The sequence below is a fragment of the Nannobrachium achirus genome, assembly GCF_963921795.1.
Source record: "Nannobrachium achirus genome assembly, chromosome: 5".
In the NCBI taxonomy this organism is placed as follows: domain Eukaryota; kingdom Metazoa; phylum Chordata; class Actinopteri; order Myctophiformes; family Myctophidae; genus Nannobrachium; species Nannobrachium achirus.
Genome location: NC_137814.1, coordinates 7,045,585 through 7,070,012, shown reverse-complemented (window position 1 = coordinate 7,070,012; position 24,428 = coordinate 7,045,585). Strand labels below are relative to the sequence as shown.

The 24,428-nt window shown below is 41.4% G+C and overlaps 1 protein-coding gene across 1 annotated transcript; it reads left to right on the top strand.

The window, feature by feature from the left end:
* Positions 1-1,625: 1,625 nt before the first annotated feature.
* Positions 1,626-22,252, top strand: LOC308284775 (uncharacterized protein; the record flags this gene model as incomplete). Its single annotated transcript, XM_080725502.1, has 4 exons — positions 1,626-1,911; positions 6,630-6,794; positions 15,635-16,747; positions 22,245-22,252. The coding sequence occupies 4 exons, from the start codon at positions 1,626-1,628 to the stop codon at positions 22,250-22,252; spliced, it is 1,572 nt and encodes a 523-aa protein (XP_080581628.1).
* Between the last annotated feature and the right edge of the window lie 2,176 nt (positions 22,253-24,428).

Here is a 24,428-nt window from a genome sequence, read left to right as displayed (position 1 = left end):
CATTTATATAGCGCTTTTATCCAAAGCGCTTTACAGAGATTGTGCATTACATTCACCCATTCACGCACACATTCATACACCGGTGGCGGAGGAAACCATGCAAGGCACCAACCAGCTCACCGGGAGCAATGTGGGGTTCAGAGTCTTGCCCAAGGACCCTTCGACATTAAAGGGCCAGTTCACCTCTGGGACAACCAGATCTTATTTTATTGTTGTTTGGGACACGATCAACACAATCCTGAGTTATTTTTTTGTTCAATCTGTGTTTTGAGATATTTTAGTATTTAAAAATGAACGATGATGCATTTTGCATCATATGACTCATCATGTTGCATCATATGATGCAAAATGCATCATCGTTCATTCTGAAATACTAAAATATCTCAAAACACAGATCGAACACAAAAAATAACTCAGGATTGTGTTGATCGTGTCCCAAACAACAATAAAATAAGATCTGGTTGTCCCAGGGGTGAACTGGCCCTTTAACTCAGGGGGAGCCCGGATTCGAACTGGGAACCCTTCCGGGAACCCTTCGTGCTCTAATAACGGTTTCTCTACCCCTGAGCTATGCCGCCCCACATATGGTATAGGCTACATGGGGCTAGAGTGGATTAATGCATGTTTTATATAATTGTAACTAATATGCCTAAGTAAAGTTTTCTAATAATCGTCATAATAATAAAATAATAACAATAATAGGCCTATCTGGATTCAACACAGATCAATTGACAATATGTAAATTCTAGTTTTCATATGAAATACTAGCTCTGACGCTCTGACAGGCGGGTGACTCAATGACCAGACCGGGATTTCTCAACTTGGGTCAAAATAAACAAATTTACTTCGCTACTCACCAAACCAAAGGTAGTTTTGTGTTGTTGAAAGTATTTTCTCCGTGGTGGGAAACCTCTCAACACCCCACCCACTCTGTAAAATACATTATTTTTGTCATGAAATAAAACGCAGCCAACTCGACCGCCGCTTATTTCCGGGTTGTGCCTGCGGTGGCTCGAGGTGGGTACATTTATTTCATGACAAAAATAGTGTAATTTACAGAGAGGGTGGGGTGCTAAGAGGTTTCCCACCGCAGAGAATACACTTTCAACAACGCAAAACTACCTTTGGTTAGGTGAGTAGCGAAGTATTTTTGTTTATTTTGACTGAAGTTGAGCCCTCGTAGGGTTACAGAAATCCTGGTGTAGTCATTTAGCCAGTTGCCTGTCAATATATTATTTATGAGTTTTATTTTGATTGTATTATATTGATTAATTGTATTGTATTGTATTGTATTGTATTGTATTGTATTGTATTTTATTGTTTTGTATTGTATTGTGTACACTTCTGCTTTGGCAATGTAAACGTTCTCGTGCCAATAAAGCCCTTTGAATTGAATCAAATTCAATTGTCTTACACACCTCCTCCACCAGGGAGCGAAACACATCTATCTAGCGCTGCCTAGATCCTTCATTGCGCATGCGCGACACACTTTAACCCGGAAGTGAGTGCGTGACTGACTGTCGTTTTTCAGCTCAGAGCTAAACATGGAGGCGTTGCTGAGGCGGTGTGAGGAGAAACAAAGACAAAGCGCGGAGGAAAAAATGTCTAATATAGGAGAGGAAACCATGGCTGAAACGTGTCAAATAGAGCCGGTAGAGCCCATGCGGCTGTCGATAAACGAACACCTGACGTCGTTGGGAGACGAGGTGTTGTGTTTGTTGGAAAAACAGAGCGTTGTTAGCTGCGTGATTGAGCTCGTCAGGGCGTTTTTTAGCGAGCGTCTCGGTTTGGCTACAGAGTTCATGTTCAACCTCTTCCACAAAGAGATAGAGACACTAGAAACTCTGCTGGAGAGAAGAACCAGACAGCTGGACCTCGTTTTGCAGCCACACGTCAACCTACACGGAACAGGTGGGTTAAAAAACTGGGTTAAACTGCATTATTATTTAGCCACTGTGACGTCATGCTGTAGTTCTTTATGTATAGAGGAATGGAGTCCATGTCACGTTGCGTCTCGGGCTCGTTTTTCACAAGATGGTGGAGCCGTGGAGGTGTTGCAGGTCCTATGAACTACCACGCATGTTTTATCGTAGAGCTTTGTCATTGTCAGTCTCGGAAACATTGGCCGGGTTTCCTAAAGCGATTTTAGCCCTTCGTAGCTCACGCATGGTCGTAGAGACAAAGCCCTGACCGTTATGTTCCCGGTGTTATAGTTTATCTCGAGACCAGATTATCTCGAGACAGAGTCAGTCGTTTTGATTGATTGATTGAAGGCTTTATTAGAAGTTTGCATAGGAAAATGTACAGATTCATGACGGTACAGTTCACTGGTACAAGGTCTACTAAAAGGAGATCCATGAAAAGACTAAGCTTATTTCAACAGGAAACCATTAAAGTATCTCATATAACATTGAATGACAGACAAATAGAACACAGTACTATGCAGTAGATATGTAAAGAAAAAAAGAAAACAGTAGGTCTATACAATCAGTAAGTACAGTATATACAATATATACAAGGAAGGGGCAGGTAACAGTAAGTCTAAACAATCAGTATGTGCAGTATATACAAGGAAGGGGCAGGGAGGGTAGGGTCGTCGTCGTCCTGGTAACACGCTAAGGAGAGGTGCCACCCAGGGGCGTCACACCAAATTCTGGGCCCTGGGTACAAGGATTCACTGCGGGCCCCCCATGAATGTTAACTATTGAAAAATAGCAGATATACAAGCTCGCTGCAAGCTATGTGTTTGGCCATGGACCCTGATCTCAAAATATTTAGTTCCAGGGACCCCCAGAAGCAAAATTTGAGTTAGAAATGTTCGCTTAAAAAATACATATAGGGTGTGCCAAATGTAGTTCTAAGAGCGGCCATTTCTTGGGACAACACAGCCTTACACAGGTGTTCTGATTAGACTAGCATTAGTTCTATGCAATCAAACAATTGAAACACATGTGTTTTGTCACAATAAATGGCCGCTAAGGACTACAATGACGTAGCCGCTGGCACACACTATACCTGTATTCAAAGATTTTCACACATTTTCACAACTTTTCAAAAATAGCAGATCTACAAGCTCGCAGCGCGGCACTCGGTGCCGCGCTGTGAGCTTGTATATCTGCTATTTTTCAATAGATAAAGTTATTAGGGCCCCTCCACCTTGGGCCCCACTAACTCAGTCCCACTTTCCTACCCCTTGTGACGCCCCTGGTGCCACCGCTCAAAAATATGTACTTTAATATACATTCCGGAGAGCTTCCTGATGGATAGATTAGGCTACACTTTGGAGCAAAAAGGGAAGACCTTATAATTTGCATTTGTGCATGTTTGGAGTAGTAAGGGGCCTCACCAACCCTCCATGGGCTATGGTAATACATAATTAAATAAATAAAACATGCACAAATGCAAAATATAAGGTCCTCCCTTCTTGCTCCAAGTGTAATCTATCTATCGGGAAGCTCTCTGGAATGTATAAGTACATATTTTTAGAGCGGTGGCACCTCTCCTTAGCGTGTTACCAGGACGACGACTGACGCTGTAATCTGGTCTCGAGATAAACTATAACACTTGGTTTACATCATGGGTGCGGGCAGAGCGACCTATTTAGCCCCCTACAACTACACCAACTTTCAGATTTCACATACAAAGTGCTTAATAAAGTCACACCTGTCTAAATACGATACGGCATTCTATATTACCTGTATCCTCCGTGTTATATTAAAAAGAAGCCTTTTTTATCCGATCGTTTTCTGTGTTTCCTTGTATTTCCTGATGTTCCCTATATGCACCGACCCCCATCTATGGATTGATCGGACGATCGGATAAAAAGGCTTCTTATTAAATAACACGAAGGATAGCACTTTGTATGTGAAATCTGAATGTTGGTGTAGTTGTAGGGGGCTAAATAAGTCGCTAAATAAATGTATTGTACTACTGCAAACATAGTAGCCTAAACAAGTAAACATAGTAACAGCCGAAAGGAAAATAATAAAGACTGTACTACTGCAAACATACAGCAAGTGAAATTAATAACTGTACTGTACAACACAAAAAAAGAGCACGTGAACTAGTAACCACACACGCACGCACGCACACACACACACACACACACACACACACACACACACACACACACACACACACACAGAGAGAGAACATTAACGACTGCACTGCACTTGAAACAAACGGCAATCCATCAATCCAAATAAATAAGTAATATTAATTCAATCATAAAGTGCAAAGTTTGACAACTTACCAACGCCTAGTGAGACGGTTGTGCTTGTCTCTCCGCACACAGTCTCCTGAAGTCTGGGTTAATCAACGTCAGCTTGGCTCTGCATCCATCCTGTTTCTGTACTTTGTTTTTTATGCAGGCCAGTGAAGAGAAGCCTTTCTCGCAGAGATATGTCATTGCAAAGGCATTTGCTTTTAGCCCATCATTAATGGCCAACTGAAGCGTGTGGGCGAAGCATGGCACTGACTCCCAGCTTAGCATGGTTTGGTTCGCCAGCACCATGTTGGCTGCATTATCATGAACGCAGGCGATAACCCTTTCCTTCCAGGCCCCATTTATTGGTGGATGTGCGCAGGTGGTCTGCCAGGTTCGCTGCTGTGTCGCTCCTCAAGCGCTAGAGTCTGGAGCACTCGACTCTAGTTCAACAATGAAATGACATGTGATTGTCATATAGGACTCTGAGGTAGTTGATGGCCAGCCATCAGTTGTGATGGCTACAAATTCGGCCTTCTTCATAATCTCTTGTATGCCTTTTGTCATATTCTCATGCTCCACCTTCAACCTCGACGTGATCATTTTCTTCCCTGGCATCGTGTACTCCGGCTCAATGAACTTCATTAGTTTGATGAAACCTTCGCCTTTAACAAAGCTAAATGGCAGCATGTCTCTTGCGGTCATTTCTGTGATGATCTTCGTTTTGTTTACTGACTGACCGGGGCCACATCGACGGCTGTGAAATGACGTAATGCGGATTGCGGAATTGTGTTCTCTGGGTCTCTGTCTCTGTCTGTCTGTCAGTCTGTCGGTCACGTCACACTTTTCCCCAACTCGTATATCCGTCACCGTTGCCCCTATCCATGCCAAACTCTGCACACACACACACTCCTTGGCTGCCAAACCACAACCTCCACCCCTCATTTCTCACATGCCCCTCTTCTAGTGCCACCATGAGGCTGATTCTCGCAAAACACTTTTTTGGACACTGCTCCTACATTTTGCCCTAAAATCACACAAAGCGGTATCTAAAGTCATGTCATCAACATAGATCTGTCCCATTTCCCATATTCCCTCCTGATTGGCCATCATTGCCTTCTAAAGTTTTTGTATGCGCCCTGGTGGTCACTTATCTCCCGATTAGGGAGTCTTCCTGGTGTCGGCTCATTGAGGTTTATGTCCGGGTGTTTGTTCTGGATGTGATTTCTCATTGACCCGGTAGAGTTTTTATGACAGTTTACTTGGACACAATCTACACGACACTTGTGTGCCATCTTCATCTAAATCAAAGTACTCCCAAACTTTGCTTTTTTCTTCTCACTGACATGATCGTATGTGTGTCCGCACAGGGAATGGTGAAGGAGTCACATGCATGAACGCGGATGATCCACGGGAATACTTAATTTACTAATTTTACTTGTAATTTTAGCTTGTTAAATGTAAACTTTTATTAAGACATGACAGTACTTTAGGTTTAAAAAGAAAAACAAATGTATAGGATAACCACATTTTATTTACAAAACGGATGGCAGGGTCGGCACGTTTATTCGGATATCTGAATATTCGCGCACATCCTTAATTAAAAACAATATATTAGCCAAAGTTCATATTAAAACCATGCATCTGTGACTTAACAAACACTCGTTGTACCGCACGGTAAACTCTTGGAGTAGTTAATTTCATCTCTCTGTCTCATGCTGGCTAACCTCGCATCACCAGACTTTCCACCTAGGAGGAAAACATGCTGCTGGCTAGAGTAACGTTGTGGGTGCAGAGCTGTAGCTCCAATAAAACACTGACGGCCGGGCTACACCAGAAAACGCACGCGTGCGCTGTCTGCGTGTGCGAAAAGCCCTGGAGGGAGTATATGTGCGGGAGACCAGGGAGTTTGTGTACAAAGCGCATAAGCGCGTGCACAAAATAGAACTGATCCTATTTTTTGCAGCACGCGTATCCGGGGTTCTCGCTATGCGTGTCCATCGTGCATGATCCGCATGCACGCCACGGCCCGGTTCGCAGCGTGCACGCTTTCTTTTTGCACATAGGAGAAAGTGACTCGTTATTGCGCTGAATTATTGTTATATTGTCCTGGAAATTGGCTTAAAACCCTTAAATATTCTTAAAGTCTTGGAAAAAATTTGGAAAAATGTGTGGGAAACCTGGAGAGCGTGACTGACTTTCTAGAATTAATAGTTAGATGTATGTAAAGATCACAGTTGTGACTTGTGAGATGAGACGAAGCGAAGATCAAGCACTGTAGACACTATCCATCTTAAGAGTACGCCTATGAACCCTTTATGTCGGTGCAATTTGCACCATTGACAAGTTTCCTTTTAATAAGACGGACAATGATAAAAAATCCTCTCTCTCTCTCTCTCTCTCTCTCTCTCTCTCTCTCTCTCAGATGTCTCCAGTATGACGGTACAGCACCTGGGGTTCAAACCTCATAAGCGTGGCCGTCCGAGCAAGTACCCTGTGAGTCTGCCCTCCCCTGCGGTCCTACCTAAGAAGCGTAAGCGTGGCCGTCCGAGATCGAGTGGATGTGAACCAGGGAAGAAGGAGAGAGCAGGTATGATGGCAATCTAACTTGGTATCCAGGTGACAATGGAACACTTTACTTTTGAATTTGAGCAACTTTGTATTTATCCACATTAACAACCTTGTTGCCAAACACGAGTTTCCCGAGTTTGTGCCGTAATGTCCCTGTGCCAAAAACACGTTTCCCGAGTTGGCCGTTTTTTGCTCTCCCTACTTCTTACTTCTGGTTTCGGCATGATCGCGATCGCGAAATGCATTTTTGACTCCCAGAACAGCTCTCTCTTTCAAACATGGCAGCCATGTTTGTTTACATTTGAAGAAAACACTTTTTTTTTTAAAGCTGTACACACGTGTGGTGCATGATCCTTGCGTTATGCTTGACATTGTGCACATTGAAAGGTAAGAAAATGTTGGCAATTAAAGATATTAGTTGCTTTTTAATCCTTAACATAACAAGTGTGTTAAGAAAATGACACTTTGGTAGAGGTTTGGGTTATGCAGTTATGCACCTTGCCATTAAGTAACTCCAAAAATTGGTGAGATAACTAATAGTTAGAAATTGTATGTTACAGAATGTTCTCCCCATTGACTTGCATTGGACAACAAAACAGGTTTCAAAGTCACTCTTTTAGATTAAAAAACCAGACAGATTAAAAAAGGAGGAACACTATTTCTTCCAGAAACATGGCAAATGAAAACATATTTTGGCATCAACATACAGTATCTACTTATTTGGTTTGCAGAGGAGCACAACAAAAAAATACCGAATCCTATCTCATTCTACACAGAAATGTAAAAGATGGCTAGGATGATATTATTGACACCCGTTTAGATTTGCATGAAATACTTGAATTTCAAGCAGGCTATTCACCTGTAACTCATCTGTGGTGAGTCAAAGTTGACTTTAATCGTTAGTAATCACTAATCCAACCAGTTCAGAACGGGTACACATTTTGTGTATCATTATTTTATGCTTTAACTAATGAAAAATAGCAGATATACAAGCTCACAGCGCGGCACCGAGTGCTGCGCTGCGAGCTTGTATATCTGCTATTTTTGAAAAATCGTGAACGTTAGAATTTTGACCCGATTCTATAAGAGTCTTTTGAATCCTTCTAAGATTTTTGGAAAAACCCTATGTTTCTATGTCAGCAATCTGGCCAGCCATCGTCAAAGAAAAGGTCCTTTTCACTTAACTAGAGCTCAGTTAGTCTGTTCTTGAGAGACTACTATATCAGTGGTTCTCAAACTTTTTCATGTGAAGGACCCCCAAAAAGATATTTATTTGGCCACGGACCCCCATTTCAAAATATCTAGTTCCAATTTGAGTTACAAACGTTCGCTTTGAAAATACATATATTCAAAGATTTGCACGCATTTTCACGACTTTTTCAAAAATAGCAGATCTACGAGCTTGTATATCTGCTATTTTTCACTGGTTAAAGCATTCAATAATTCTAGGCCTAAATGGGTTAAATTGAGTAAAGCCCTCATTCTGCTGTGACCTCACTGCATGACCCACTCTGAGCAAGGCCAAATAATAAAATAAAAAAGGAGATAGTTGTCAGGAGGTCAGAGAGAAGATTAGCCAAGCAAGCATGGACAATCTCAAGGCTCCAAGTCCATCTCCAGAGACAACTTATTACAGCTTGCACCATCTGTAGCCAACTCAATGCAAGGGGCTCTATGGTAGGAGAGGACCCCAATACTGAAAGAGAGTCACAAGAAAGACAGCTGGAGTTTGTCAAAACACACCTGAAAAAGGCAAAATCCTGTGGACAGTAGGGATGGGAATCGAGAACCGGTTCCCCGTCAATCGATCCCTTGGAATTGTTAGCCAAAGTCCTTAACGTTTCTGCTATCGATGCCTGCATGTGCGCGATGACATCACACAGGGACATGCTGGGCCCGGGAAAAAGAGTTGGAGAGGCCCTCATTGCGCGCTATAGAGAGAGATCTCTCTCTACAGCGCTGCTGCTACTCAAAGATTTGTGACAAAGTGACAAGCCAGTGGGCCAATTACGTGAGTTATATTTCGTCGTTGTCGGGTGGAAACCTTGTATGTCCAAAAACGTTTGTTTTGTATTTATCATTTTAAAAAATGATTTAAACTAGTGAAAACAGCCGATCTACAAGCAGACGTTGTGTGCTTGTTGATCTGCTGTTTTCACTACTTTTGTGCAACAGCCTTGTATGATGAAGCAGGGCTTTGCTTTGCGAAAAAATGTACAAATTTGAAACTTGGAGATGCAAGGTTTCTGTCCGACAGTGACGATTTACTTTGTTGGCCGCCCAGCCCCCAAAATGGAACCGGCCTGGAATTAACTGGCCGTTCGGGAGTTGTCCCGCTTTTCCCAATGGCCAGCACGTCCCTGACATAACACACAGGCTGTAAAAAGGGCTGCATGTCCAACATGCGCTCCACGTTGCTAAATGCTCCCCTTTAAATCACACGTGCAAGAAAGAAAAGAAAGAAGTGTAGAAGACAGTGCTTTTGCTTTAGCTGTGTGTACAGCAGCAGCTCCGCAAGGAAGCAAGCAGCCAACGTTATAGAGTACACTGTAAAAGAAATAAGTTGTGCCTTCAAGTTCTGAGCACTGCATAATCAGGACGTTGGATTGAGCACACTGTAAAAAAGAAACATTTTTTGTGAAAAATAAAAACTACAAAAAGGAGAAAATGACAGGAGGAGCATAAGGAGGGGAGGAGGTAGAAAAGACCATTGGCCACTATTTCTGACCAGCCCCCAGCATGGCTGCAAGGCAAGCACTATACTATAGCACAATAGATGACCACAGGGGCTGTGTATGCTGTGCATCATCTATTCGGAGAATATCATAGAAAAGAGAATGTATGATAAATGAACCCAGTGAAGGAGCATCAAGATCTCTGGAGATGGACTTGGAGCCTTGAGATTGTCCATGCTTGGCTAATCTTCTCTTAGACCTCCTGACAATTATCTCCTTTTAAAAAAATGTTTTGTCCATGCTCAGTGTGGTTCATGCAGTGACACAACACAGCAGAATGAGGGCTTTACTCCATTTAAACTGGTTGGATTAGTGATTATTAACAATTAAAGTCAACTTTGACTCACCACAGATGAGTTACAGGTGCCTGCTTGAAATTCAAGTACTTCGTGCAAATCTAAAAGGGTGTCAATAATATTGTCCATGCCATTTTTTTTATATTGCTGTTTACAATGAGATAGGATTCAGTATTTATTCCAGTTTTTATGTTGTGATCCTCTGCAAACCAAATGAGTACACATGTTGATGCCAAAATATGTTCTCATTTGCCACATTTCAATATAATTTTCTTTTTTAAACAAATGCAATGGTGCCAATACTATCCACAACTGTATCAGACAGTTTGAACAGATTTAATTCCAATTGGCTACTGTGAATTTTACAAGCCTAACCTGGCGATGGAGATATTCCCCCACTGAGTAGAAAGGCCTAACCTGATGAAGATATTCCCCCACTGCGCAGAGCAGCACAGCAGATAAAAACAATTGAGTGAATTTTCTACTCCGTTGTGCAAAAAATGTCAAACTGATTCTAGCTGCTGAAAACTTCAGATTTGAATCATTGCTTTAGGCCTAGAATTATTGAATGCTTTAACCAGTGAAAAATAGCAGATATACAAGCTCTCAGCGCGGCACTCGCTTGTAGATCTGCAATTCTTTTTAAAGTCGTGAAAATGTGTGCAAATCTTTGAATATAATATGTACTTTCAAAGCGAACGATTGTAACTCAAATCTTGCTTTTGGGTGGTCCCTGGAACTAAATATTTTGATATGGGGGTCCGTGGCCAAATACATATCATTTTGGGGGTCCTTCACATGTAAAGGTTTGAGAACCACTGGCATAGTAGTCTCTCAAGAACAGACTAACTGAGCTCCAGTTCAAGTGGAAAGGACCTTTTCTTTGACGATGGCTGGCCAGATTGCTGACATAGAAACATAGGTTTTTTCAAAAAACCTTAGAAGGATTCAAAAGACACTTGTAGAATCGGGTCAAAATTCTAATTTTCACGATTTAAAAAAAATAGCAGATCTACAAGCTCACAGCGCGTGAGTGCCGCGCTGTGAGCTTGTATATCTGCTATTTTTCAATAATTAAAGCATAAAATAATGATACACAATAATGTGTACCCGTTCTGAATGGGTTAAAGTTGCACTCCACACATCCAAAGTGTGGTTTAATTCTCAGAAAAACAAATCTCTGATCAATAAAACCAGTAAGAGTCCCTAATCAGGAGATAAGCGACCGTCAGGTTGCAGCGTGATTTTAAAAATGTGTAGGAGCAGTGTCCAAAAAATGTGTTTGAAACATGGTAATCCTTTTCCCCACCCCCAACATGTTCCTAAATGAACTTTATGGGATCTCAAACTTTGCAACTTGCAAACAAGTTGGGCTCACTTCCTAGTGGTCTGTTTTCAATGAATCAAATATCATATCAGTATATGGTTGTCAGAAGTTCCACAAAGATAGTCAAAATAAAGACCAGCTCTCAATTCATCAGTCAATAACTTCAGGAGAAAAAAAAGCTGATTTACTGTACCACCTCTTCACAACAAAGGCTGACCTTGTACTCCACAGCAAGCCTAATAATTTAGCCATATTCCCTCCCAGATTATAGGTACCGTAATTGCTGGACTATAAGCCGCACCTGAATATAAGCCGCACCAGCTAAATTTAGAAGAAAAAAAAATGTTTACATGTATAAGCCGCACCTGACTATAAGCCGCAGTTGTCCCTCCTGCTTCCCGCTAGAGCGCCCCTGATGGACTTTAGCTGTATAAATCTATATATAAATCCTTGTTAAAGACCATTGTAAAACGAACTAACTGGCCGCTAGCTGTAAAGATCTTTATATAAGCCGCACCTTTGTATAAGCCGCAGGGTTCAAAACATGGGAAAAAAGCAGCGGCTTATAGTCCGGCAATTACGGTATTTTAAACTCCGCCATCGTGGATGCCATCTTCAAAATGACACCTTTCCGGTAGTTCTTTTCCTAAATTTTTAGTATTAAAAAAATATTTTGTATCAATTATTTTGGGTTTTAATCATGTACTGACCTATCTAGTGTTGGAATCATTGCAAACAGACCGCTAGGGGCAAGCCCAATTCGTTTGTGATAGTTTTTGAAAACCTTATAACCGTACCTAACACCATACCGACAATCAAAAACTATTTTCCAAGATTTTTTACATATTCCCACCCAGTTTATAGGTATTTAAGCTCATCATTGACGCCATCTTGCAAATTATGCTTTTCCAGTAGTTATTTAACATACCCAATAGTAACAGAATCCCTTTAATCAATTATATGGGGTTTCAACCATATACTGACCTATCTGCTATTGAATTCACTGAAAACCGACCACTAGGGTGCAGGCCCAACTCGTTTGCGGTGGTTTCTGAAAACCTTATACCCTAACTAACACCATACTAAAAATCTACTCACCAGGTGCCTGAATTTTACCAGTTCCTCCCCAGCTGAAACCTGACACACTAGATCAGTGATTCTCAAACTTGGGGTCGGGACCAAGTGGGATCCCCAAATTATTTTGTGGGGTCCCCAGATGATTAGCTTAATGTAATTTATTCCTCACTCAACGGTAAACAAACTAACATACAGTATAAGTGTATACAGGGTATCTGCACATTTTTAAAGTCACAATTTAAGGACTTTCAAGACCGTTTTAATACCAAACTGGCCAAACTGTCAAATATTAAGCAAGTAAGCAAGAGGCGAACATTGTGAAAATGGCCGATCTACATGCTCACAATGGCTTGCGTTGCGAGGCGTTGTGAGCATGTAGATCTGCTATTTTCACAATATTTATCTCTGGAACCGAGTCACATTAAATGTAATACCTACAATTCCAAGTGCTTGCAGGGTGGGGGTCCTCAGTTTATTTTGGGGGTCACAGCCTAAAAAAGATTGAGAACCCCTGCACTAGATGCCTGAACTACAATAGCTATAGCGGACCCAGTCAATCTACTACATAATACAACTTGCCTGCTCTTCAAATGCTCCCATTATAGACAGATTTATTGTTTACCAACATTGAGACTGCACATGCAGGTGACTGTTTCATGTAATCAATTCCCAAACCTGTTGTTTTAGAATAGCGCTGGCTTCATGTTCATTCAACCTCCTCTTGAGTGTTGGCTGGCGAGACATATATACTTCACCCTGCAACGGTAATTCCGTGCCGAGAACAGCTGGCATACAAGCTCACAATCGCATTGCGGATGCGACTGTTGTGAGCTTGGAGGTCTGCTATTTGCGGCCGTCGCAGGATTGAGCATAAATTCGGCTTGATGGGCTCCAGCTGCACTAGCAAGAGCAGCTCTGGTGCCGTGATTATGAGGAGCGCTCCCTCCATTCTAATGACGCCGACTGGAGGAGTGGTTTTGAGGACAACTGCTTTGAATTGCCACTATTGTTTACACACAACAGAAACTAATATATCGTCACTGTCTTGCCAAAACCTCTTAACTCCATTTTTGAGTTTTTTCATTGTGTGGCATAAGTCAGGGCTATTGAACACCCTTTATGTCTGTGTGTTGATTAAAATAATATTGAACCAATGAAAAGTAGTAAAAAGTAGTAAAACTCCACTTAAGCTTATTTTCCGAAAATGAACATTTTGGAGTTAAGAGGTTTTGGCCCGACAGCAGAGAGATGAGCGAGAAATCACACTAAAAATCCAAAGCATTCTTCCTCCACACCGGGAGAAAAACTGCATCTGAAAGTTTAATGGGATGCTTTTTTACACAAGGCTGGTAACCACTTTGCATCTTATGAGCGGTCGGTTCCTTTTGCCTCTGACCTGCGCGTGCATACTGGTTCTTATCAGTGTGACTGACGTTGTCTGTAAATGTGTATTATTATTATTGTGGAATTAATCCCAACCCAAGAAAAATCTGTGGAGTGAATCGCTATCAGGGCGCCAATTTAGTTTTGCGGACATTATCGCACGTGCACATAAGGAGGTTGAGTAATACTGATGAAGTGATGAGTGTTGTACAACATATATTAAAAGATTACAAAGTGCAGATATGCCAACATGTACGGATTTTACATGCAGGCCTGCATGTTCCCATATAAGTATGTAGGTAAGATCTGTCCCTTTAAAGTGACGATGTGAGATTCACTGTACCCTGGCTTTTACTTTCGTTGTTGTTCGGCTCAAAAAGAGCTAACTAACGTGTTGACTATGTCAGGCATAGGAAGTTGGAGCAAGGGCCGCTGCAATCTATTTTGGTGCCCGACGCACAACTGGCTGTTTGCTGCGTTTTCCGAGTTTTGCACGCCTTAACAGCAACCATGAGCCATAACATAGACCTATATAACGACAGCAACAGATCTCTGTTGCAGCACAGCACCATAACAGTATGCGGTAATGGAATCCGTAGGAGACGGGGTTGAATACATTGGAAGGCACGACCTGTGATTGGCTGGAGCGCTCGGCTGTGGTCACTTGGACCGCGCGGGTGAATGTTAACCTCTATGCCTAAACCTAACCCAAACCTTAACCTCTGTAAAACTATGCCTAAACCTAACCTTAACCTCTGTAAAACTATGCCTAAACCTAACCCTAACCTCAGTATAACTATGCCTATACCTAACCCTAACCTCAGTAAAACTATGCCTAAACCTAACCTCAGTATAACTATGCCTAAACCCAACCCTGACGCTGGCGAGTAGCTATAACCTGCCGACACTGGTGAAGCGAAAAGAAGCGCTCCTTCCCCCACCGTCTCCTACGGATTCAATAATAGCTAACAGTACTGCCAAAGTTGTTATTCCATAGTTGTTTTTCGACTATCAAGAGATCTAAACATGAATCAGTCAGAGCTGGGCAGGGATGAGTTTGTTCACATCAGGTGGAAAAACAGATCAGTCTTTGACCATCGAATCTCCACTGTGGGTCAGTGTCTGTCTGAGTGAGTGCACAGTGAGTCGCCAACTGCACTGCCGCCCGCCTCCAATTCAAATGGATGAAATCATTGAGCAGGCATCACTACCATTCATCAGGCATCACGCGTGCTCGCATGCATGCCGTGATTACTTTTAGGCGGAGCAAATGCATATCGACCTTAAAGGGCCATTTCATTTCTCTGGGACAACCCAATCTTATTTTATTGTTCTTTGGGAGTTATTTTTTTGTGTTCAATCTGTGTTATTTTAGTATTTCAGCACTACTAACACATCACTAGTACATGCTGAAATACTAAAATAAAAAAATAAAAAAATAAAAAACACAGATTGAACAAAAAAGAAAATAACACAGGATTGTGTTGATCGGCTCCCAAACAACAATAAAATAAGATTTGGTTGTCCCAGAGGTGAAATGGCCCTTTAACCAACCAGAGTGCAGGGGCCGTCGCTCCAATGTTGTGACGTCGGGGCATAGAATAGGAAGAGGGGAGTGGTGGGGACAGGTGTGCAGATCGTTGAACCAATAGAGCATCACAGAGGTCTGAAAGTCTATTTGGTGAATTTGATTATTGCAGTCAATAACAGATTGTGTTTGATAACAGATGTGTTTTGATGAATAATGATGGATTCATGTTTGGAAATTGAGCACTTATTTACAGCACAGGTAGAAACATAGGTTTTTCAAAAACTCTTAGAGGGATTCAAAAGACACTCATAGAATCGAGTCAAAATTATAATTTTCACAATTTAAAAAAAATAGCAGATCTACAAGCTCGCAGCGCGCGCTGTGAGCTTGTATATCTGCTATTTTTCAATAGTTAAAGCATAAAATAATGATACACAATACAGTGTACCCGTTCTAAATGGGTTAAGTTCAAACAGTGAATGAATTTCTCTTATTGTATCTTTTCTCTAGATCCAGAGACTACGCTGATTAAGGCTGATGGATCCACTACTACAATACGAGAAATGATCGGTGAAGATGGTAACGCGACAGAGCCTGTAGCCGGCACTTCAACCGAACACCTGGAAACACAAGCTGACGAAGAGGACTGTGGACAAACAACTATCGATGACACGCTCCCATCTCCTGACAGTTCTAATGACGAGTCTAATAATGAAGACAGTGAGGAGTGGGAGCCCTGGAAAGAAGAAGACAGTGACGAAGAAGAAGACAGTGACGAGGGGGAGCCCACGGGAGAATCTGACGCCGAAGACCATGACGCCGATGACGCCGAAGACCATGACAACGAGTGGGAGACCGGGCAAGCTCAATCGGCTCTAAAGTCACCACGCAAGAAGAAAAATGTGGAAGGACAAACTTTGGAACATCCGAAATCATCAAAACCTCGCGCCACAAGGAGTCGCACAGAGAAGACAGGGTTTAGCTGTACAGAATGCAGTAAAGACTTTGATACAAGAAGAAAATTTAACAAACACATGATGAGTCACACAGGGGAAACCGCCTTTATTTGCACGGTTTGTGGCAAAGGATTCTTTGACATACAAGGTCTAAAGAGACACATGAAGTATCATACAGGCGACAAGCCCTTCAATTGTGAGGTTTGTGGAAAAGGTTTTGTTCAGAAAAGTGGGCTCACTACACACATGCGTATTCACACAGGAGAAAAGCCATACGTCTGTACAGAGTGTGGCAAGGCCTACAGTCAAAGTAGTGGTTTAATAAAACACATGCGGACACACACAGGCGAAAAACCCTTTAGCTGTACGGTTTGTGGCAAAGCGTTCTTTAGAAAAGATCTCCTAAAAAATCACGTGAGACGTCACTCAGGGGCAAAGCAGTTTCTTTGTACTCTTTGTGGCAAGGGATTTAGTTGGGTAGAGGGGCTAAAAAGACACACGCGGCTTCAACATACCGGTACAAATGAAAAACCTGTTAGGAGTGAGGAGAAAAAGCCCACGGGAGAAAAGACTAATAATTGTACACTCTGTGGCAAAGGCTTTATCCATAGTTTATCCTTGGAAAAACATATGAAGAGTCATAATACAGGGGAAAAGTCCTTTGTTTGTACAGTCTGTGGCAAAGGATTTAGCACACCGGGAAATTTAAACAATCATATGACGTCTCATACCGGCGAAAAGCCCTGTCTTTGTGCGATCTGTGGCAAAGTGTTTGGACACATGCCCGGGCTGAGGGCGCACATGAGGATTCATACGGGGGAAAAGCCCTTCGTTTGTAAGATTTGTGGCAAAGGCTTTAATCGCAAACACGATCTTGTGAAAAGGCACATGGCCAGTCACACGGGGGAAAAGACTCATTTTTGTAGAACGTGTGGCAAAGGCTGGAGCACACTGGATTATTTAAAGCGACACATGCGCAGCCATACAGGGGAAAAGCCCTACATGTGTACAGTCTGTGGCAAAGCTTTTACTCAAAATGGTGACATGAAAAGACACATGGGGAGACATACAGGAGGGGAGAATGTAAGTCACACCCTCATGCGGCCTCCCCCACCACACAGGGTGTCACATGGCACCAAAGCATTATTGTCATTGTAGTAAGTCAGCAGTCCAGTCAAACACACAGACTTTAATACATTTTTTTGGCCATGGGGGTGCATATTTCAACATTTTGCTACCGTTATCCACTCCAAATACTTTTTTAACTTTGAGTGACTCATTTTTGTAGAATATGTGGTAAAGGCTGGAGTACAAAGGATTATTTTATTATTAGTCCTACAGGGGAAATGCCCTATATTTGTACAGTCTGTGGCAAAGATTTTACTCAAAATGGTGATGTGGGGAGACATACAGGGGGGAGAACTGGTAATTCCTACTCTGATGAATCATTTCCTTGAACAGAGAAATATATTTGATTGCCCCAAAGTAGTCATCTGATTTACTTTGCTTCGGTTTATTTGTGAATTTCCAGGACAGTCCACATTATTGTATTGATTCCATGTGAATATGCCAGATTTAGCTAGAGGGTAAAAGTTCCATCCGTATTAACATTTTGTTTCAGTAGTGGTGTGGAAAATAATCGATGCAGACATCTATCACGATGTGGCCTTGTGCGATTCTTCATCGATGAAATGTACGAAATCTACGCTACTGCCGTTCCTTCTCCCTCTGAGGGACAGAGTGAGGCTGAGGGCCCTATTTTGCATGTTTTAGTACCATATTGATATATATATATATTCTTTTTTTTTGTAATCTATTTTGAAGTGCCCTCCTCAGCTGTGTTCTTATATAACTGTCTTAACTCATTGGTTGTTTACAGCCGAGGAAACCGAAGATTTTTCTATGTACTGCTGGCTTCTCCTACCTGTTAAACGCGGGCGCTAATCCAGTTCCCATCGTGCGCGATCGGACACTGCTATGCATCGTGTGTTCGCGTATTCCATCAGCTTCTCAAATCCGTTGAAATTTAGAAAATTGATCAATCCGTTCTCCATCTGTAAGCCGTGGTGTTTACACAGAAAGCTAACAGGCCGGAATAGAGGACGGACCATCCACTTCCGTTTTGCGGCCTCAATGTTAATCGGTCTGCTCCATAATGTGTCTGTGTAGAAACCGATCCCGGAGCATTATTTCCGGCCTATTTTAGTTCGGCTTCGATATTTTTTTTCTTATTTTTTTATTTTATTAAAGCTTATCTTCGGGTTCCTCTGGCATGGCGGAGAAGCCCTACAAAGGGGTATTTCTTTTGGCAGCAGTTGTGTTAAGACAAGTCCCTAAGTATTATGTTACAGTCCTGTATATCTTTATATTATCTTTCATTATTTTTAGTGTGACTCCTATTGGCAACCAGACTAAATAATTGATTTCAGTAATCAATTGTATTGATACTAAGTACTTGTGCATTGTATATAGCAATTTTCCAAATAAAAAAGGGAAAGGGGTTGAATTACTTTTCATTGCATATCGCTACACTTGGTTTATCAATAAATAAGTGTAATCTCAGTGTTTGTCAAGGTGTGGTTTTGTCCATTTGTGTTCAAATAAAAGAAAAGTGCAAGATGTGGAATGTTTTTGAAATATAACAACATATGTTGCAAGGGGGTCCCTGGCACAAATCATAATTTCAGATGGGGATCCATGGAAGAATACACATTAATTTGGGTGTCCTTGACATGAAAATAGTTGAGAACAACTGTTTTAAAAAATAATCAAACCTGGAAGTGGAACTTAAGCCCAATATCAACTACAGTTTAGAAACGATGTTTCTAAATTAATCAATTTAGAATTAATCAATAGAGTAATATTAATATCACTTCAGTTTAACCACTGTTTTAGACAGTGTGTTCTTTTTCAATATACACCAAGTCTCTTCACCTAAAAATAGCTGATCTACAAGCTCACAACTGAGCTTGTAGAAATGTTCCCTCCAGAATATAGATACTGAGGTCCAAGTGGTTAAACATAAAGTATAAAGGAAAAAAAATAAGGGCTATTCTGTCACGTTTTCCTCAAGACATGTTGTATTTTAGGGGAACTTCTTTTCATATTTCATACAATATTTACACAAATGTAAGATGCTGTAAAGTTAATGTAATTCAGGGGTGCTGTGGATTAAAACATTATTTGCAGGGGTGACCTGAGCCAAAATTGTTTGAGAACCTTTGGTTGTGCATTTATCCATCTCACATGTTACAAATCTATATATTGGTCTGCAACACGAAATTAACCTATAGGCCTATACTTTATAAAGTTGACCTAATATAGTTTATTCTAATTCTGTATGCCGTCTATTATTTGACAACCTCCTTTTTGAACACTAATTCTCTACACAGATCTACAAGATCTCCATGCGTTGTAAATGTGACAAGTTGTGAGCTTGTACATTTGCTATTTTTTCCCGAATGTTTGTCCCAGAATAGGGACTCTACAGTGAAGTGGTTAAATGTCTCCGCCAGGCTGAGACTATGTTTTCTCCCCTGTCCATCCGTCCTTGTGCGTGCGTGTCCGGCCGCGTGTCCTTCCATCGGTCTGTGGACAGCTAATCTCTGGCACCGTTGGCATGATGGCAGCCAAACCGCCCATGCACACCTCCATGTGCCAGAGCAGAGCAGAACCTCTGCCCCCATTTCTTCACATGGGCCTGTTATAGCGCCACCCATGTTTTTCACACTACTCCTACATATTTTGTCCAAAAATCACTTCAGATTTTTCATATTCCATCCTGATTGGCTAAGATTGGCTTCCAAAGTGCTACCTTTGTTTTGACACAGAATGCGATTTCCATGGTTTTTTGCACAAACATTCCCACTATACCGAGGAAGAATTGCCACTTATTTTTATTTTCTAATCAGCCGCATGGTGGCACTATAAGTCTATCACAGGCCGATTTGTGTTTTTACCTATAACTAGTCCGAGCGTTTCAGGCAAACATTGTGCACTTTATGAAAGAAGCATGAAATTTGGCACACAGTTAGAACATGCCATATGGAACATTTTTGGCTATAGGGGCATCGCAGATTTGTCTTGGGAAACTTGTGGGAGCCAATCAAAGTTGCTCTCATAGACTTTACTATAGAGTCAAATAAATACTAAAAATAAATATGCTTTAGGTAGCATGTGAGGGGTCAAACTAGGTGTTAGTCGGGATTCTGAATCCAATGCAAGCATTTGTTTTGCACGAAAAACATTCCTTTCCGAGAAACGGCCGCCACTAAACTTTGAAAAGTGATGACTCATCACTAAACCATAGATTTATGGTGTCCGTTTTTAGCCCAAGGAATATTTTTCCTGCAAAACAAATGTTTGCATTGGATTCAGAATCCCCAAAAACACCTAGTTTGACCCCTTACATGCTACTTGAAGCATATGTATTTTTTGTATTATTTTACTCTAGTAAAGTCTATGAGAGCCCAACTTTAATTGGCTCCCACAAGTTTCCCAAGACAAATCTGCGATGCCCCTATAGCCAAAAAGTTTCCAAATGGCATGTTCTAATTGTGTGCCAAATTTCATGCTTCTTTCATAAAGTGCACGATTACATCAAAATACTGCCCGAAACGCCTGGACTAAACTCCACCGATCAGTGTAAAATGTTGTATGCACACTCCCTAGAGGCCATGGAAATACCTCATCTGACTTTTAGAGCGCCACCAGTAGGCCAACTTATGTAAAATACATTTTGGGATATTACTCCTTCAGATTTTATCCCAAAATCTCACGAATCAGTACACAGTATCTCCATAGTCATGTGATCAAGACGGATCTGACAGACATTTCATATTCCATCTTAATTGGACAAAATGCCTCAAATAATGAACGCAGGGTGCAAGTTCCATGAAAATCTGCACGCAAATACCTGACCTGTCGAAGAACTGTGCTTGGAAGAGCACTGCTCCTAGTTTTCAATTATTTCTTTTCCAGAGAGCCTGAATCTGCTGACAACACATGATGCTGCCAAACATCTGCCAAACGGTGAGTTAAATCGTCTCCACTGCGCTTTTACAAAAGTGTGTGCAAGACATATTCCAGAACATTCTGGTCAGAGGGAAAGGAGAAAGGAAAAAAAATAAAAAAGGGATTTCTTATGTATTAGAGCAGCTATGAAGGATTTAGGTTTTGGCATCATTCTCACAATAATAGGCTAGTCCTATTAACATTTACTAGTTTTTTTATTTAAATTTAAAATTTTAATTTAGTAATGTTATGCCATTTATGCTTGAGAGTGATTATGCCATGTTATAACATGTTCATAATATATGCTGCAAGATGCATCGTGGAATGGAATCTTACAGATTAATTGTAATCGAATTGTGAGACCAATGGTGCTCAACTCTATAATTTTCAGGCAGCGTGAGGCCTTCATAATCCATGTCCCCTGGTGTGACTATTGTCATAATATTATTGCCAATATTATATTTATAAAACCAGCTGTAGACCCAACCACCACCCAAACGTGCACTCCACAGGTGAAATTCTACAGGGCCATTATGGGCTGAAGAGAACAGCTAAAAAACAGCCTGTGTGAGAGCTAGCGCCAGTAAAGCTACGACACCACCTGTCACAAACACTGAACAGTTTTTGTGTCAGGATTGGGGAACATGGAATATGACAGTTTCGATATAAGAGGATGTCATGGTTTACCCTACCCTAACCCTAACCCTCTTCAGGTCAAGAAAACCAATTCCCATCCAACAAAGTTCTCACCTTTTCAATAAGGGCACAGTTTACAGTCTCAGTGGAATGATGGGCTCACAATTGCTTTGGGTGGAGCGGGGTGCTTTGTCGAGATGTTTAAGCAATGTAGGTGTTGGACCTACCCCCTGCCCTACTGCTACTGGTCCAGGCGCATAGGCCTACCACTGATGCCTGATGGCGTCGCTGGTTCGATTGCCGATCCGGACGACCTTTGTCCCTCCCCCATTTCCTGTCTACGATCCTATCAAATAAAGGCATAAAAGCCAAAAAACGAATAAAAAAAAGGCGTTTTTGTTTGGCTAGCTAGGTTCCATAGATAAATAGGCCTATTGTGAAAATAGCAGACCTACAAACTCACAGCGCCAGCTAGTTTGTTGATTACCTTTGATGCTGTGTGGTCTTTTTCTTAGCTTTTTAACGAGTAGGCCTACTTAAATTGCCACTCAACTGAGCACTGCTTCCTGTACATTACAACTATATTGTAACTGCATGTTGGGTTACAGTTAATCGTTGTTGGGTTAAGTTGGGTTAAGTAATAATCATTAGGCCTACTTCATTTTCTGTAAGGAAGAGAGAGAAGATGAAAAAAAAAACTTACGGTAAATGAACACAGGTAAATTAATAATGCTGGAGGGGTCCCTGTGCATCAGTTTTATGTGTGTAAAAAAAATATATATATAGGTCTATATATATATATATATATATATATATATATATATATATATATATATATATATATATAAAAGACCCCAAAATGGTATTTGAATCAAAACTGCTTTCTATTTACAGTTAACATACCTCCTCCACCAGGGGGCGAAAGGCATCTATCTCCCAGGCCTGCCTAGATCCTTCATCTAGGAACAAAGTAACCTCGCCTCACCAGGCTTTCCCCTGAGAGAAAAAGGAACAAAGAGATAAGGAAAAGACGCTGAGTTATTTTGGCACCACAGCTATGCGCCATGACACTTTCGGTGACAAAACACGCACCAGAAGTTCTATGAATAACATTAAAGTCTATGAGAGCCAGCTGGACAGCTCATGAACAAAAAGATAATTCTGAACGATAGAGACCTTTATAAAATACTCGGCTCAGGAATATAAAGAAAAAATGTCACACATTGTTTTCTGCTGTGTTGCTTTTCGGTGAGTACTGTGTACACTGTATAACATTATAGAGGTATCTAAAGAGCACAAAGTACGTTTCTGAACTAGCTACTAACTATACTAGCTAGTATCGCGAGACTCTCAACCATTCCCTGTCTGGAATCCAAATCTCGCGATAGCTCTGAGACAGAAACTATACCTGCCGCTGCATAGCTGCCTCAATAACATTATGTACTGTGCACATCGAAAAGCAAGTGATTGTAAAAAATACCTGTGATAGGTCTGATAAGGTGAATTTTATATGCATATTTTAAACATTGTATTTCACTCTATGCTCCCTGAACTTTTGAAACCCGACAGAGTGATGGTTGAAGGCAAGCCCCCATATTCTTCTGATCTTCAAACTGGTTCTCCCAGTTTGGCTCACAGACCCCATGTAGTGTCAAGTGTGTGTGCTCTATTGTTTCAGATTGCTAATCAACGACTGTCTGAGCTTAATGTATTGAAATCCTTTTGACAGTGTTGTTCTCTAATATATGTGTGAGGTTTGTCTCAGTCTGCCAAAGGTGTTAGGGCCTTGGTCCATCCTCCCTGGGGTTGTGGGAGGAACTTGGCTCAGTATATGAGATGATGTTTTTACTGTATGCTTCAGAGCTCTCACGAATAAAACCAAGAATGTTGTACGTCTTTCTCCTCAACTGCGTGATTATTTTCAGACTAATAGGTGGAAAAACCTACCTATCAAGGTCTTTTACATTCCTGGGGCGATTATATAACAAAGGTCTCTATCATTCAGAATTATTTTTTTGTCCATGATCGGTCCCAGCCGGCGCTCATAGACTCTAATGTTATTCATCGAACTTCCAGTGCGAGTTTTGCCACCGAAAGTGTCATGGCGCATAGCCGTGGTCACTGAGCGTCTTTTCCTTCTCTTTTCCTCTTTGTTCCTAGTTCTTCGTTTGCGCAACGCATGTGCGAAGCACTTTAACCCGGAATTAACTTCATTCGTGTTATTTTCATGGCGGTGAGAAACCTGTGAGAAACAAGGAACAAGCAAGCGTTGTGAAAAATGTCTCATGTACGGTTGACGATAAAGGAACACCTGACGTCGGTGGGAGAGGAGATATTGTGTGTTTTGGAAAAACAAAGTGGTGTTCGTTGTGTGAAGCAAGTTGTCAGAGTGTTTGTCAGCGAGCGTCTCGGTTTGGCTGCAGAGTTCATGTTCAACCTCTTCCAGAGAGAGATAGAGACACTAGAAACTCTGCTGGAGAGACGAAACAAACTGCTGGACCACGTTTTACAGCCACAAGTCAAACTACGCAGAACAGGTGGGTTGAACTGCATCATTTTAAACACTGTGACATAGCTGCTGTACTTGCGAATATCACGTTAGGTATTTTTTTTTTCATAAGATGGTGTTCCCTGTAGTTTTGTGTTTCTCAAAGTAGGGTCCTTGAGGACCCCTGGAACTGAATGAATTGAATTAACCC